The following is a 16,283-nucleotide window of genomic DNA, read 5'->3' on the forward strand; positions in this document are numbered from 1 at the left end:
AAAAGTAGTGGCAGATGAAATACAATGTGGGGAAGTGTGAGGTCATGCACTTTGGTAGGAAGAATGGAGGCATAGACTATTTTCTAAATGGGGAGAGAATTCAGAAATCTGGAGTGCAAAGGGATTTGGGAGTCCTAGTCCAGGATTCTCTAAAGGTTAACTTGCAGGTTGAGTCTGTAGTTAGGAAGGCAAATGCAATGTTGGCACTTATTGCAAGAGGACTAGAATATAAAAGCAGGGATGTGCTGCTGAGGCTTTATAAGGCTCTGGTCAGACCACATTTAGAATATTGTGAGCAATTTTGGGCCCCGTATCTTAGGAAGGATGTGCTGGCCCTGGAGAGGGTCCAGAGGAGGTTCACGAGAACGATCCTAGGAATGAAAGGCTTAACGTATGAGGAACGTTTGAGGACTCTGGGTCTATACTCGATGGAGTTTAGAAGGATGAGGGGTGGATCTGATTGAAACTTACAGAATACTGAAAGGCCTGGATAGAGTGGACATGGGGAAGATGTTTCCATTAGTAGGAGAGACTAGGACCTGAGGGCACAGCCTGAGAGTAAAGGGAAGACCTTTTAGAACAGAGATGAGGAGGAACTTCTTTAGCCAGAGAGTGGTGAATCTATGGAATCCATTGCCACAGAAGGCTGTGGAAGCCAGGTCATTGAGTGTATTTAAGACTGAGATAGATAGGTTCTTGATTGGTAAGGGGATCAAAGGTTACGGGGAGAAGGCGGGAGAAAGGGGTTGAGAAACTTATCAGCCATGATTGAATAGCGGAGCAGATTCGATGGGCCGAATGGCCTAATTTCTGCTCCTGTGTCTTATGGTCTTATACACTGCACAGACTACGTCTCTTCATCAATTCTTCATAGTCTATTTTTTCAAACCTTCACATTAATCTCATAACATATTGAAACAGTTACAGCTAAATAGACAATGTCTCTTATTTTAGTAAGCGTCACATTTTCCTTGGAAAAACAGCAAAAAATTGTTACTAAACTAGACTTCACGAAAGTCTTATTCTGTCTTTGTAAACAGACGTACCAAAAAAAGGCATAAGTTACTTTCAAAATGATGGAAGGTTGGAATTTTCTTCAACAAGCCTTAGAGCTGGAAAAATTCTTTCTGAAATAGGCCAATTTAAACTACAGCAAGGCAACTAAATTCCAGGTCATCAACTGGACTGCATTTCATTTCATGGCGGAGAAAGTTCTGCACAATGGGGATGGAATTTATCAGCAGGGCCACAAAACAGGTGCTGGCAGATCACATACCTGTTTTACACAGCCCACTTGATTTTCCTTTGCAGTCAATGGAAAGAAAAATCAGTCGGGGTGTATAGCGGTTGGCTGATGCATTACTGCCTGTTTTGCACCCAAAGTTGAACTTTACTTCCAAAATACCTATTCCTAGGCTATGTACAACCAGTAATTTAAAAACACAAAATACAGGAAAATGGTAATCATTGTACATTTAAATTTTGAAAGTCTTCTGCATTTTCAAACACACTTAGCCTGGTCGCTATGCTTGTTATCAATATACGTATACAAATAGTCAATCATCCTAACAGAAGGCTGGCAACATGATATTTTCTACAAAGGCGTCTTTCATCATCTAAACTAAAATATTCAAAAAAATAAATCACCAGTGAGCACTCAAATAAGCAGTTTTAAAGACTGCTGGGTTTTTGAAGCCTAAGTTCAGTAACCAAAAAGATACGGTTCTAACTTTAGTTTCTATCATACAGGACAGATAGAAGTAACATGTTCATGTTACTTCTAGTTTGCATGAGAATCTGTCATATTTAACCACTTACCCACTCCCACAGCCCCTTCCCCAAGTCAAATAAACAAACAGTAATTGCGTTCTCGTTCTGTATATTGTTCTTCTAAATCAGTGTTAGGGTTTCAATTCCGTACACACTAACGTCATCAAAATTTTCTCTTCCACCTAGAAAGAACTTATGCAGAATGAGTTTGAAGTCAGAACCCAGTTTCTGGTGGACAGTGTGAACACACAAATGCTGACAATTTAACCGTAAACTGGCAAGACCACAATGATACAGAAAATATAAATTCACACTGATGCATGGGATGGTATCTTGGGTATAGGGTTAAGACATTCTTCAAGCAAAATTGAACTTTTATGTTCATCTAACTATATTTTTCTTAACCTGACTAGAAGGAAAAATTGTTCAAACTCTGCCCTGTTTCAAAAACATCCCATTATGATGTTTCTGTTCCTTGTACAAATTACAAGATTATTTTAAAACATAGAAAGATTCATTATAATAAAGAGGCTGCACTTTATAAGGAATTACATATCAAAGATAGCTTTACCTTCATAACATTAAATAGAACCTCCTGTCCCAGGCTATCTTTTTCTTTGAAAAAATCATGTTCTGGATATGTTCTAGCAATATCTCTTCTTATAAGTTTTTCACATGGCGAGGTCATCTTCAATAGCTCTGAATACTGATCTTTGATAGGCATATTTTGAGCACTGCATAGGAGTTGCCACACAATAGCTCGGAAATGATGAGGAATCCCTTTTCGGACAAGTTCCTGAAAGGTACAGAAAATAAATTTCAAACCACTATTTGTGTTTGTTTTCATTGCAAGCTAGTGTAACATGGCTGTTGCAATGAGAGAGATATCAGTGCTAGTGTGGTATCAGCATTAATATTAAATAATACTATCAACTAATATCAGTACTGAGTAGCTTGCTTGGCCATTTCAGAGGGCATTTAAGAGTCAACCATTGCTGTGGGTCTGGAGTCACATGTAGGCCAGACCAGGTAAGGACGGCAGATTTCCTTCTCTAAAGGATTGTTTTTGCAACAATTGACAATGGTTCCATGGTCATCATTAGACTTATAATTCCAGATATTCACTGAATTCAAATTCCACCATCTGCCGTGGCAGGACTGGGTCTCTGGATTACTAGTCCAACGACAATACTACTACACCATCGCCTCCCCTTATGAGTGATGGTGGTGTCTGATAAAGGTAAAGGTCCACATGCATTAAAGCATGCTCACTTGTGTGTGCCCAAATGTTGGCCCTCTTTGTAATGATAGCCCAAACATGATGGGCATGTCAGCACATACAGTGCAAGGATGCAAAGCAAAAATGGAGAGGCTATCGCCTTGAAAGATATTCACATTGCTCATCAAAATTTGAGCCAAGTAACTTCATCTCTGAATTGTAATTAAATTTTTATCAATGCAAAGCGTAAATACTTATCTAGTAACTCACCTATAGGAGAGCAAGTCAGGCCTGCATAATTCTTAGTGCCCCACTAGCTGTCAGCTCAACATCAACAGATTCCCAAACAGCAAACCTACCAATTTTCTTGATTTCTGTCATCTCAGCTATGTTGGTAGCATACTCAATTTTGAGGCAGAAAGTTGTGGATTCAACTGTAGTACAGGCCTGAGCACATATTCTAGCCTGTCAGAAGTGCACTGAGAGAAGAAACATTAAAACACCAATCCTGTCTACCTGCTCAGGGTCTGCATATTTGAAAGAAAAGCAAGCAGTTCTTCCAGTGCCCTGGCCAACATTTTTCCTTACCTGGCCATTTATTAATTTGCTGTTTGAGAGATCTTGCTGTGCGCACATGGACTGCTGTGTTTGCCTACGTGACAGTGACTGAATTTCTAAAGTAATCCATCATTCCAAAGTGCTTTGGGACACCCAGGGTGCATCAAAGGTGGTACAGAAAAGCAGATTCTTACTACAATGGTGCACAGTGTAAAGGAATCTATACTGGCAATGTTAATATCATGACATTATTGTGACATCATTTTCATAAATCTTAGCAAATGTGTTATCTTTCCAAGAATAACAACTTTGGTAATTAAATTAAAACTGAATAAAATACTTTTTTTTAAAGCAAATGCTAAGCATGCCAACAACAGCACTATCAGGCAAACAAATGAGAGTTGACAATGAACTGATCCTTAAATAAAATGGTGCCTTTTAACTGCCAAATCAATGTTGACCTCCAGATCCAGACGTCAATTTCACTATCTTAAATTTTGAAATAATAAAACTGGATCCTATTTGATATTTGTTATTCCAGCCAACTGTACAAGTTAATTAAATCAACTGCAGCAGCGTTTGAATCAATGTCAAGTTAACCATCTCAGTGAGGTTAGCATTGCTACAAGGATGTTAGCATTTTGAAAACTATCCTATTCTCAGTTGTAATTTAACTATTTTCTCCAGTTCATTAAAAAGCTCAAACAGTCGGTAATGCAAAGTTACTTATTACATCTTGGCATGCAGTGAAAATATATTGATGGCACAGATAGAGACATTCAGCCCATCGTGTCTGCACCGGCTGGGGGCAAGAACGGAACTGGGCCCGATAGGCTGGAACCAAAGGTTAGTAGGAGAAACGGTAGCTGAATAATGGGCTGTCTTCAGAGAGGAGATGGTTTGGGCACAGTCAAGGTATGTTGCCTCAAAAGGGAAGGGTAGGACAAACAAATCCAGAGCTCCCTGGGTGACAAAGGAGATAGAAATTAAGTTAAAGAAGAAAAAGCGTGCTTACGACAGGTGTCAGGTAGCAAATGCAATTGAGAACCAAGCTGAATACAGAAGGTTCAGAAGGGATGTGAAAAAGCAAATGCGAGAAGCAAGAGGGATTATGAAAAAGACTGGCAGCTAACGAAATACAAAGTATTGTATAAGCACAACAATAGCAAAAGCGTGGTAAGAGAAGGAGTAGGGCCGATTAGGGACCAAAAACGGGATTTACACAGAGGCAAGAGGCATGGCTGAGGTGTTAAATGAATACTTTGCATTTGTCTTTATCTACGAGGCAAATGCTGCCCAGGCTATGGTGACAGAGGAGGAAACTCAGTCACTAGAGGGTTTAAAATTGATAAGGAGGTGGTTTTGGATAAGCCGTCAGTACTTAAAAGTTGATAAGGCACCAGGACTGGATGAGATGCATCCAAGAATATTGAAGGAAATGAGAGTAGAAATTGCAGAGGCACTGACAATGATCTTTCAATGTTCCCTGGTTTGGGGGAGGTGCCGGAGGTCTGGAGAATTGCAAACATTATGTCCTTGCTCAAAAGAGGTTGTAAAGCTCTACCCTGCAATTACAGACCAGTCAGTTTAACTTCGGTGGTGGGAAAACTTCTGGAAATAATTATTCGGGATAAATTCGGATGAGTCAGCATGGATTTGTTAAAGGAAAATCGTGTCTAACTAACTTGGAGTTTTTTGAAGAGGTGACAGAGATGGTTGATGAGGACAAGGCCATTGATGTGGTGTATATGGATTTCTAAAGGGCATTTGATGCATTGCCACACAACAGACTTGTTAGGAAAGTTATAGGTCATGGAATAAAAGGGACAGGAGCAATGTGATACAAAATTGTCTGAGATATGAAACAGATGGGTATTTTTTGGGCTGGACGAAGGTTTCTAATCGAGTTCCCCAGGGGTCAATATTGGGGCCCTTGCTTTTCCTGATAGTTGGTGGACAACACAAAACTTGGGAGAATTGTGAACTGTGAGGAGGGCAGTGTAGAACTTTAAAAGGACATTGACACATTGGTGGAGTGGGCAGATAGGCAGATGAAGTTCAATGTGGAGAAGTATAAGGTGATACACTTTGGTACAAAGAACATGGAGAGACATTATAAACTAATGGATACTATTCTAAAGGGTGTGCAGGAGCAGAGACCTGGGTGTATATGTACACAAGTCATTAATGGTGGCAAGACAGGTAGAGAGCGCGGTTTCTAAAGCATACAGTATTCGAGGCTTCATTAATAGTGGAGTACAAGAGCAGGGCAATGATGATGAACTTATATAGGACACTGGTTAGACCTCAGTTGGAGTATTGTGTACAGTTCTGGGTGCCACACTATAAGGAGGATGTGAACGCAATGGAGGGAATGCAGAAGAGATTTATGAGAGTGGTTCAAGGGATGAGACACTTCAGTTACAAGGAAAGATTGGAGAAGTTGAAACTGTTTTCCTTGGAGAGAAGAAGGCTAAGAGGACACCTTGATAGACGTTTTCAAAATCTTGAGGGATCTGGTCAGAGTAGATAGGGAGAAACTGTCCCGGCTCGTAAATGAATCAAGGGCCAGAGGGCGCAGTTTTTTTGCAAAAGAAGCAAATGCGAGGTGAGAATAAACTTTTTCACACAGCGTGTAGTTAAGGTTTGGAATGCACTGTCTGGAAGTGTGGTGGGGGCTGGTTCAATTGAGGCTTTCAAGAGGGCATTGGATGATTATTTAAATAGAAACAATGTGCAGGGCTGTGGGGAAAAGGCAGGAGATTGTCACTAAGTTAAAATGCTCGGAGAGCCGTCGCAGACATGATGGGTCAAATGGCCTCCTTCCACATCATGACAATTCTGTGATTCTGTGAAAAGTTAGCCACTCATTCTAATCACACTGTCCAGCACCCGGTCCTGCAGGTTACCACATGTACTGCAGCGACTCAAGACAATGGTTCATCATCGCCTTCTCATGGGTAATTAGGGGTGGACACATACACCCCACAAATGAATATTAAAAAATTATACATTGGAGCGCAAGTTATATTGCACTTCATGTGGGACTTCCATGAAACCTCCTTCTATGTGGGCATATGCTCAGAGTTCAGTTCCTTTAGGGTGAGCAGGCAACAGTATTAACTTTCTTCTGGCATTAAAGGAGTTGAAAACCCAGAAAACCCAAGAGGCAAACTGCATTTTATGAGTTTGTACCGAGCTGGAAATGCCCAGAAATGAGAGAAGATCAAACTGCAGCTAATCTCGCATCTCTTGCATTGTCTAGTTGCTTCCCTTCTGTTCAAGGGGAACAACTCCTTTATAGGTTGGTTACCAGTGGGTTGGACTTAACTGCGAAATGGAGACTCAATTGCTGCATTAGTAGAAATGCAGGGACTGGCTCCTTGTTTTGATTTACTAGTTCCTTAATATTGATATATCTATGTTTTCCATATGCCATAGCATAAACACATTGGAAATTTACACATGGAGGGAAACACAAGTTTTTCTGCTCTGTGCCCAAACTTTTAGTGCAACTTCAATGGGTACAAAACCAGTTCACATCAATTCAAAAGTGGCAGTATAACTGTCCCCTAAGCTTTCAAGCTGACAGGAAAATAGGATCAGTTCTATTCAAGTTATTTTTACATTTGCAACTTTTCCAAACCTTGCACATTATCACTCCCTTTCCTTACTAAGTAGAGTACTCCCAAATCAAATCTCTTCCAGATACAGAATCAAATTACAAATGATAAATTTGCTCTACTGTTTAAAACTGCAAAGCAACCTCAAGCCTCTTCCATGATTGAATCAGATCATGGCTAATTTGTACCACAACTAAGCTTTCTCATCTTTACTCCGTATCCCTTGATAACCTTAACAACAAAACTCTATCCACTTCAGTCTTGAAAATTTTGATTGACATAGCATCCATGGGCTGGGGCAATTGTTGGGGGCGGTGGAGGGCAAAGCTACAGATTTGCAATATCATTTGTTTCAAGAAACTAGCACTGATTTTAAAATTGTGTCAATTGATCTGGCGCCAGGGGAATAGTTTCTCTGTTACAAGAACTTTTAAATCTCTTAATCATTTTAAACAACTCAATTAGATTACCTTCAACTTACCAAACAAAAGGGAATACGCAACAACCTGCCCTCATAATCTAATTCTTTGGGCCCTGGTATCACTGTACCCATTGTATCCCAATTAGGGTCAAACTACAACAGTCATTAACCAATTATCATTTATATGGCTGCTACACTGGATATAATGCACGGAGGAACACTGCTGTCCATCATGGACACATATTGTCCTAGTTTTAAAATATAAGTTTCATACATTAGTGTACATCTGTATCTATGCTGATTCCTCCATGCTGGAGTATCTAATGTAAGGTAAAACGTCTATGGCTATCAGGTCTTTAGTGTATAAAAAGTTGTCATGAGACACAAAGTGCAGTCCAATTGAACCTGTCCAAAGCCAGCAATAGTGTCCTAGAGCATGCAGTGATGGTTCTACAATACAGTAAACATATACTATCCTGATAAACATTTAAAGCTAAAATAGGGCTCCCATCAAAAACGTTACAATGCTACTCTCTGAATAAATTTTCTGTCCTATCATTTTAAACATCAAGGACAATGGCAAAACACTACTGATTTGTGGGCCTTACCCTCATCTGCTTCTCTTTCTTTTTCCGTACATCATCCCACTCATTCACAATTCTTCCCCAGAGGATCCAGGTATCTTCTTCCAGGTGGCTGAGGTTACTTGAAGCAGAAGAACTGGATACCAGGGAAGATCCACTATTTCGACGAGATCCATTTACAGATTTCAAAGATTTACTATCAGTCTCCAACAGCCTGCACCAAAAACATTTAGTCTTCTAAATGAAAGCCAAGTGAATATTAATTTAGGCTACCAAAAGCCAAGATGCATAAATATAATGGAAAAGTATCCATTTTGTCATTTCTGCATATTTCAATTTATTAACCTTTAACTTTACTTTTGTAAAGAAACAGGTTTTTGGTTATCAACTCCACTTGAAATTTTTAAGACATCAGGGGATGGTCAATGATGTTCTAGAGTAGTGGGCTATAGCTTCGCACTTACTGGCATGAATGAAGACAACAAACAAGGAAAGGTGAAAAAAAGTAAACCAACACAGGAAATTGCATTAAAAGGCAATAAAAATGATAAACGGAATCCCAATTTTGCTGCAATTCATATTATTATAAAAATACTTCTATACTTGGTCCTATAAATCAAAAGAAAATACTTGTCCTTACTCAGTTACTTGTGCAGTGCTGTAAACCCTAGCAAAACTATTTCTTGCAGCAGACTAGGGGTCAAGTTGGAGTGCTTGCTTGGACTTACACTAATTGATTCGGGCTTCACTGCCTGTGTTTTTTTCTATTGACGCTTATTCCAGAATGGATGCAGCCCACTGTCATTTGGCCAGAAGAATGCTTCTGTTTCGCTTCAGGTTCTAATAAGTGCATTTTAAGTATGGTGGCTCATAACATGGCAATTTGATTGTCAGCGAGGTTGGCTATTCAGAACATCTCAGGGTGCTCCAGGGCCCACCTTCCTCCGCATTTTCGATAATAGAATAGTAAAAGCACTAACAAGCAAACACTAAGTACAATTTATTATAATAAAAACAAAGTTCTGGAAAAACTCAGCAGGTCTGGCAGCATCTGTGGAGAGAGAAACAGAGTTAATGCTTAGAGTTGAATATAACTCTTCTTTGGAACCTTCGGAGTACAATTATTACTTCGTATAATCGAAATCAAAACAATTTAAGGCTTGAACATTTTCTGTTGCAACTTTCACCAGAAAAATAAAGTTATTTGGCTGTGGCAGATTTGAGGTAAACTATCAAGTCTTCATGCTGACTCTTCTTTGAGGCCTGCAAAGACCATTTTTGCTCCTGGGGTCTATTTCTTCGGACTCTCCAGGAAAATCCTGAGTGTGTCCTCATCCCAGGTAATACTCTGAAGCAAACAAAAATTAGGGTAAGAAAATCCTTCATCTCAGTGAAGTGAGATGATTCATACTCCTCGTACTCCCACATTCATCTCACAAAAATGTAACTTTAGACTCACCATGAACCATGCCACTATAAATCTACTCGTCTATTTAAAATGTTTTGAGAATATTCATTATACTTCAAAGTGTTAAAGGTATAAACAAAAATAAAACTAAGAGAAACTTACAAACATCTTCCAATGAGCAAACTTTTCTCACTAAACAGCAGTGAACCTGAGTGAGTGTGTTCAGGTTAAGTTTACTTAAAGAAATTAGATGGTGTGGCCTTCATCAGACAGTCCGACTTAAATTGTGCTCCACTTTAACAGCTAAACATCCAGTCATCAGAACAGAGGTGAGCCAAACAAGAGACCGACTAATAGATGCATACACAGAATCATTGAATGGTTATAAAACAGGAGGCCATTTGGCCTGTTGTGTCTGTGCCAGCTGTCTGTTAGACCAACTCTGCTAGTCCCACTGCCCAGCCTGTCCCCTGTAGCACAGCAGTTTCCCTCCAACCCCCAACCCCCACAGCCTCAGGACTTCAATTCCCCTCTCAAAAGCCACAATTGAATCTGTCAGGCAGACCATTCCAGAGATGGGGGAAGATGGTGATGTAGTGGTAATGTCACTGGACGAGTAATCCAAAAGCCCAGGATTATGCTCTGGGGGTACGGGTTCAAATCCCACCATGGCAGCTGTGGGAATTTAAATTCAATTAATAAAACTGGAATCTAAATCTACTCTCGGTAGTGGTGACCATGAAACCAGTTGATTGCCGTAAAAACCCATCTGGTTCACTAATGTCCTTTAGGAAGGAAATCTGCTATCCTTACCTGGTCTGGCCTACATGTGACTCTGGACCCACAGCAATGGTGTTAACTCTTAACTGTCCTCTGAAGTAGCCTGGCAAGCCATTCAGTTCAAGGGCAATTAGGGATTGGCAACAAATGCTGGCCTTGCCAGTGATGTCTACATCACATGAAAGAATACATTTTTAAAAATCCTAACCACACTCTAGGTTAAAAAAAAGTTCTTCCTCATGTCGCCATTGGTTCTTTTGCCAATCACTTGAAATCTGTGCCCTTTGGTTCTCGACCATTCTGCTAACAAGAACAGTTCCTACCTATCTTCCTGTTCATTCCACTCATGATTTTGAACACCACTATCAAATCTCCTCTCAACCTTTTCGCTAAGTAGAACAACCCCAATTTCTCAAAACTATTCATGCTTGGAATCATTCTTGTAAAAAAAACTTTCTGCACCCTCTCTAATGCCTTTGCATCCTTCCTAAATGGATTCCAGCTTTGAGCTGCTAGGTCTGATCTGAATCTATCCCATTTAGCATGGTGGTGGTGTCACAAAACATAATGAAAGTGTTCTCAGTGTGGCGATACAACTTTGTCCACAAGGGCTGTGCAATTAACACCCCTAACAATGCAGTCATAGACAGATACATCAGTGACAGGTAGATTGGCGAGTAGTAAAGTAAGTTTTCTCCTCATGGTCGTTCTCTCACTACCTACTGCAGCATGAAGACTTTGTTCCTGAAACGATGAGGAAAGCTCAAAGCCTTGATTTTGCAGGTCCTAAAGTGGACTTAGAAACCGTGAGATTAAAAAAATACAAAAAATGTCCTTCAGGATTCAACCAGCTCAGTCAGTAATGGTGCTACCAAGCCACTTTTGGTGATGGACAACGAAGTCTCCCATCCAGAGTACATTCTGTGTCCTTGCTCCCTTCAGCACTTCTTCCATTTGGTTTTCAACATGGAAAACTACTGGTTCATCAGTTGTAGGAAGGTAGTAGGTGGTAAACAGCAAGTAGTTTCCGTGCCCGTCTTTGACCTGATGCCATAAGACTTCATGGGGTCCAGAGTCAAACACCGAGGGCTCTTACCAGGGACACTACCTCCCAACTGTACACTACTGTGCATCACCTCTACTGGGTTAGAACATATCCAGGGACAATGATAAACAAGGTTAGAAGGTTGTCATACTCATTAAAAAAAAAAATCATACCCATGGGACAGCTCTCCCAGTTTTGGCACACGTCCCCAGGCATTAGTGAGAAGGACTTTGCAGGGTCAACTGGGCAGAGTGTGCCTTTGTCATTTCCGGTGCCTAGGTCGACACTGGGTGGTTGGTCCAGTTTTAGTCATTCAACTTTTCTGTAGTAGCTTGTTAGGCCATTTCAGGGTGCATTTTAGAATCAACCACATTGCTGTGGTCAGACCAGGTAAAGGTGGCAGATTTCCTTTCCTGAAGGATATTAGTAACACAGACTTTTGTTTAAAATCACAATCTTTAGGCCATGATCATAATTACTGAAACAAGCTTTTTACTCCAGATTTATTACTTGGATTTAAATTCCCCCAGCTGCCATTTGAACTTGTGGAGCATCAGTCCAAGCGTCTGTATTGCCAGTCCAGTAACATTACCACTATGCTACCGTGCCCAAGTACAACTCTTTTTTGTAAAACCCTCACCAACATCACAAGATATACTAAGGGTAATGAGAAAGCATATTTTAAGCTTTGGACCAGAATCTAAGTTTCAATAAAATCTGCAGAGGCGGAAATTGAATGGAATTGAAATGTGCACCGTGCAACTCCCAAACTCAAGAAATAACAGTGAGCTGCCTATGAAACACAGCCAATCAAATGAAATATGTAAAACACAAACAAACTAGTTGTAAAATGAAACTACAGTATTGGCATGAATCATGCTCCAGAACCATATAAGATTACCAAGCCAGCGATTCAACTCGGTTAGTGTATAATAAGGATAACTATCATAAAGAGAAGTTTCAAAATGTTATGGAACTATCCAGGAATGTAACATTACTAAATCAGTAGCTGCTTTATTCAAAGAATGAAAAACGCTCGAAATAGCCTCCTGTGCAGGGTAGCAATGATAAAACCATTGTAGATGTTTAAAAACTAATTGGGACACTGTGGTGATAGATTCGGGTGTTAGAAGGGTGAGCTTCAATGCATCAAATAGTCTTTGCAAGTTGCCCTTAACCTTTTTTTTTGCTTTCATTGCAAGAACATCTTGATCAGATAATGTTTCTCCTACTGGCTGTTTTGATATCAGAAAATTCTCTCAGTTTGTTTGATATATATATATAAATATATATATATATATATATATATAGAAGAGACTTTAGAGAGTCACATGGAAAGTGAATGCAGAGGGTGGGGAATTTGGTTGGGAAAGAAGACTGCCAAATGGTGCAGTTATGGTCTGAGCCTGAAATAAACGGAGTCGCGTCAAAAGGAAATAGGCAGAGAAGGAAAGAGGAAATTATTTTCGATGATTGTATCATCGCCAGCAGCAAAACAAAATCAGCAGAGGCAGCAACAGTGGGGATCAGACCATATAGCTGCTTTCTTCTCGTGCTGCGGTTAATTAGTCCCTGCTAAGAAATAACACATAATTCCATCCCATTTCTTATTTGTCCTACTGACTGTGTCACAACTGGAAATTTCTAATTCTACTTATAAGTATATTTCAGTCATCCCACAGCTAATACCACACTTCTCCCCCAAGTGCAGTCTCTTAGGTCAGTTTGTCTAGATGGTGCTGCCAATAAGTTTTTGAAGATTTAAGTTTATTTCAGGCCTCACATCAATTACATTTTTACCATATCTTACTTTATTTAAGACCTGGGTCCTTTTCTCTTCCAAGCCACTTTTTCCTCTAGGTATATCTGTTCTCCAATACTACCTCTCTCTTCCATCCACTCTCAAAGGCTTGCCAATCAGCACGCTGCTTACGGTCCTGCTCGCATTCTTTGCCCATTCTTTGTTGTTTATGGAGGCTGATGAAAGTTAGCACAAATAATTGAGATAGCAGAAGTCTACTGCAGCACACCTTTTCTGTTGATAGAGGTTTGCTCAGTTTGTTGAGGCTCAAATGGCACAAAAGAACTATACTCGGTCCTTTATCCACCGCCCCCCCCAGAGCAACAATGACCTGTCCAATATAACCACTTTTTAATCAATAACAAATGTCACATTGCATTGCTCTTGTTGAGTCAAACGATATATGAAAAACAGTCACATCTGAAGTGTGATAGCAAGTCAGTATGATATTTACAGAACACGGAATATGCCGCTTGTTGGTCTCTCAAACCTTCTCAAGTAAATAATGTAGGACAGTAAAGTCATGGTGTGCAAGATAAACAAAGCAGTCTTCAATTTTTAATAGCTGGGTGAGACTGCTCTCACCTGGTTCCATTCTTATCTAATCATAGCTACAGTATCACTTGCAACGGCTTCGCTTTCTGCTCCTGTACTGTTACCTCTGGCGTCCCCAAGGATCACGGCCCCCTCCTGTTTCTCATCAACATGCTGCTCTTTGTCGACATCATCTGAAAGTACGCCATTAGTTTTCAGTTGTACGCTGACACCCAGCTCCATCATCTCTCTCGACTACTTCAGTGTAGCTTACTAGGCTGGTCATCTGACACTCAGAACTGGATGAACAGAAATTTCCTCAAATTAAATGTTGGAGACTGAAGTCATTGTGTTTTTGTTCCTCACTCCAAACTCCATTCTTCTCCCTGGCAACAGTCTGAGATCCAGCCAAGCTGTTCACAACCTTGGTGTCAAATTTAACCTCGAGATGAGTTTTCAAACAGATATTTGCCACATCACTACCTATTTCCTTTGTAACATTGCCTGACTTTACCACAGCCTCAGCTCATCTGCTGTGAAACCCTCATTCATGCCTTTGTTACCTCTAGATTTGACTATTTCAATGCATTCCTGACTGGTCTCCAACATTCTACCCTCCTTTAAACTTGAGACCATCCAAAACTCTGCTGCATACATCTTAGCTCACACCAAGTACTGTTCACCTATGACCCCTGTGCTTGCAGCTCTACACAAGCCCCCAGTCACACAATATCTTGATTTTAAAGTTCTCATGCTTGTTTTCAAATCCCTCCATGGCCTCATCCTTCCCTCTCTCTGTGATCTTCTCTGGCCCCACAACATTACATTTCCAACATTACCACAGTGATTACTACTGTTCAAAAGTACTCGATTGGCTGGAAAAGTTTTGTGATGTCCAGTGGTTGTGAAGAGAGTTATATAAATGAAAGTCTTTTCTAAAACCCTCCCAAGTTATTTCCACTCCTCTAATTCTGATCTCAAGCATCTCAGATTTTAATCGCTCCACCAATGGCCCCAAGCTCTCGAATACCCTCACTACACCTCTCCACCCCTCTATCTCCTTGAAAACTCTCAAAACCTTCCTCTTTGGTCAGGCTTTTGGTCATATGACCTTATGTGACTCACTGTCATATTTTGGTTTATAATGCTCCTTAGGGCATTTAATTATGTTAAAGGTGCTAGAATGCTCTCCCCTCTTAAAGGTGGTGACCCATGCTGACATACCGTTCCACAAGCAGCAGCAGGCTTTCACCCAAGGAGCCACTCTTCGAGAGTCCAGACAAGTGCCATCAGACTATTCAACTGTGGGTCAGGGGAGCAACTTCACAGCCGATTCAAAATATGATCCTGAGCCAACATCCAAATATCTACATTTTTGGTCAGGAACACTTGCACAACTATCAGATTTTCTCTCCTTAATCTCAATAAATCCCCACTCCTGCATTTGGATGATACACACAGAAGATGGAATAACAAACTCTCAAACTGAAACCAAATCCACCAGTAATTATCTGAGCAGGTGAACTTACACTTATTCGGTCTGCTGTACAAGAGCCATCATTCTATCTTGCTACAAGAAGTTAAAGTGAACAGCTGACTAGATACATCAAAACTATCTGAAATGAGACTGAATTTCACCAAATCATTAATATTCATCACATAGTTTAATCAATGCCAGATCAGAGACTGGGTAGGTTTCATGATTTGTAACACAAACCTGAAGCAGAGATCAAATGAAACTACTGAATGAACAGGATATATGTAGCATTAATAGCTGGATATTACATTTAGGAGAAAACATATTAAAAACTTCAGGAATAAAAGGTCATAAGTACTAATACTTTAAGTGCTAGTTTTCCATCACCTTTTAATTTCTCTGGTTTCTGATTTTTCACTTGATGCAGCTCACAAATACAAGGAAAACGTTTAAATTCCAACATCAGCCTAACACTTTAGTGCAGATTTTTTCAAGCAAGCCTAGCACCATCAACTTAATTTATGCAAAACCCAAGTTTCAAATTTTATTTAGCTTCAAACACATTAACAAAACCAGAGCATTTAAATCTCACACTGTCACTCCTATAATAAAATGAACTAGCAATTATATAGTACCCTCAACAACCTCAAGATTGTAGACACTGAAGTTTTTTTGAGATGTAGTCACCATTGTAACATAGGAAACAGCGAACAACTTGGCAAAGCAAGATCCCACAAATAGTAATTAAATAATTGACGAGCCAACTGGTTTTAGGTGTTGGTTGATGGAAAAATGTTGGCCAGGGCACTGGGAGAACGCCCCTGGTCTTCTATAAATGAAGTCTTCTTTCTTTCAAATAGTGACATGAGATTTTTTGCATTCATCGAGGTATGCATTTTTTCTAAGCAGGCTGTCATTTCATTTAGAAGTAGCTATCTATGTTTTGTTTCACATTGCACACTTTAACGAACTTCACGATTTTTAAGAACCTATTGGACTGCCTACCCTTCTACAAACTGTTAGACATGATTCCGCGGTTGGACAACATTTGCTAAATAATCTT

At 40.0% G+C, this 16,283-nt stretch overlaps 1 protein-coding gene across 1 annotated transcript in view; it reads right to left on the reverse strand.

Moving 5' to 3' along the window:
- evi5b (ecotropic viral integration site 5b) overlaps window positions 1–16,283 on the reverse strand; it is a 186,473-nt gene that overhangs the window by 103,505 nt on the left and 66,685 nt on the right. The window contains exons 3-4 of the mRNA XM_078561899.1: window positions 8,200–8,389; window positions 2,342–2,566 (exon numbers count right to left, since the gene is read on the reverse strand). Of these exons, the coding sequence (XP_078418025.1) occupies window positions 2,342–2,566; window positions 8,200–8,389 (415 nt within the window). The remainder of the gene's footprint in view (window positions 1–2,341; window positions 2,567–8,199; window positions 8,390–16,283) is intronic.

Source organism: Cetorhinus maximus, chromosome 17 (genome assembly GCF_964194155.1).
Source record: "Cetorhinus maximus chromosome 17, sCetMax3.hap1.1, whole genome shotgun sequence".
NCBI lineage: Eukaryota > Metazoa > Chordata > Chondrichthyes > Lamniformes > Cetorhinidae > Cetorhinus > Cetorhinus maximus.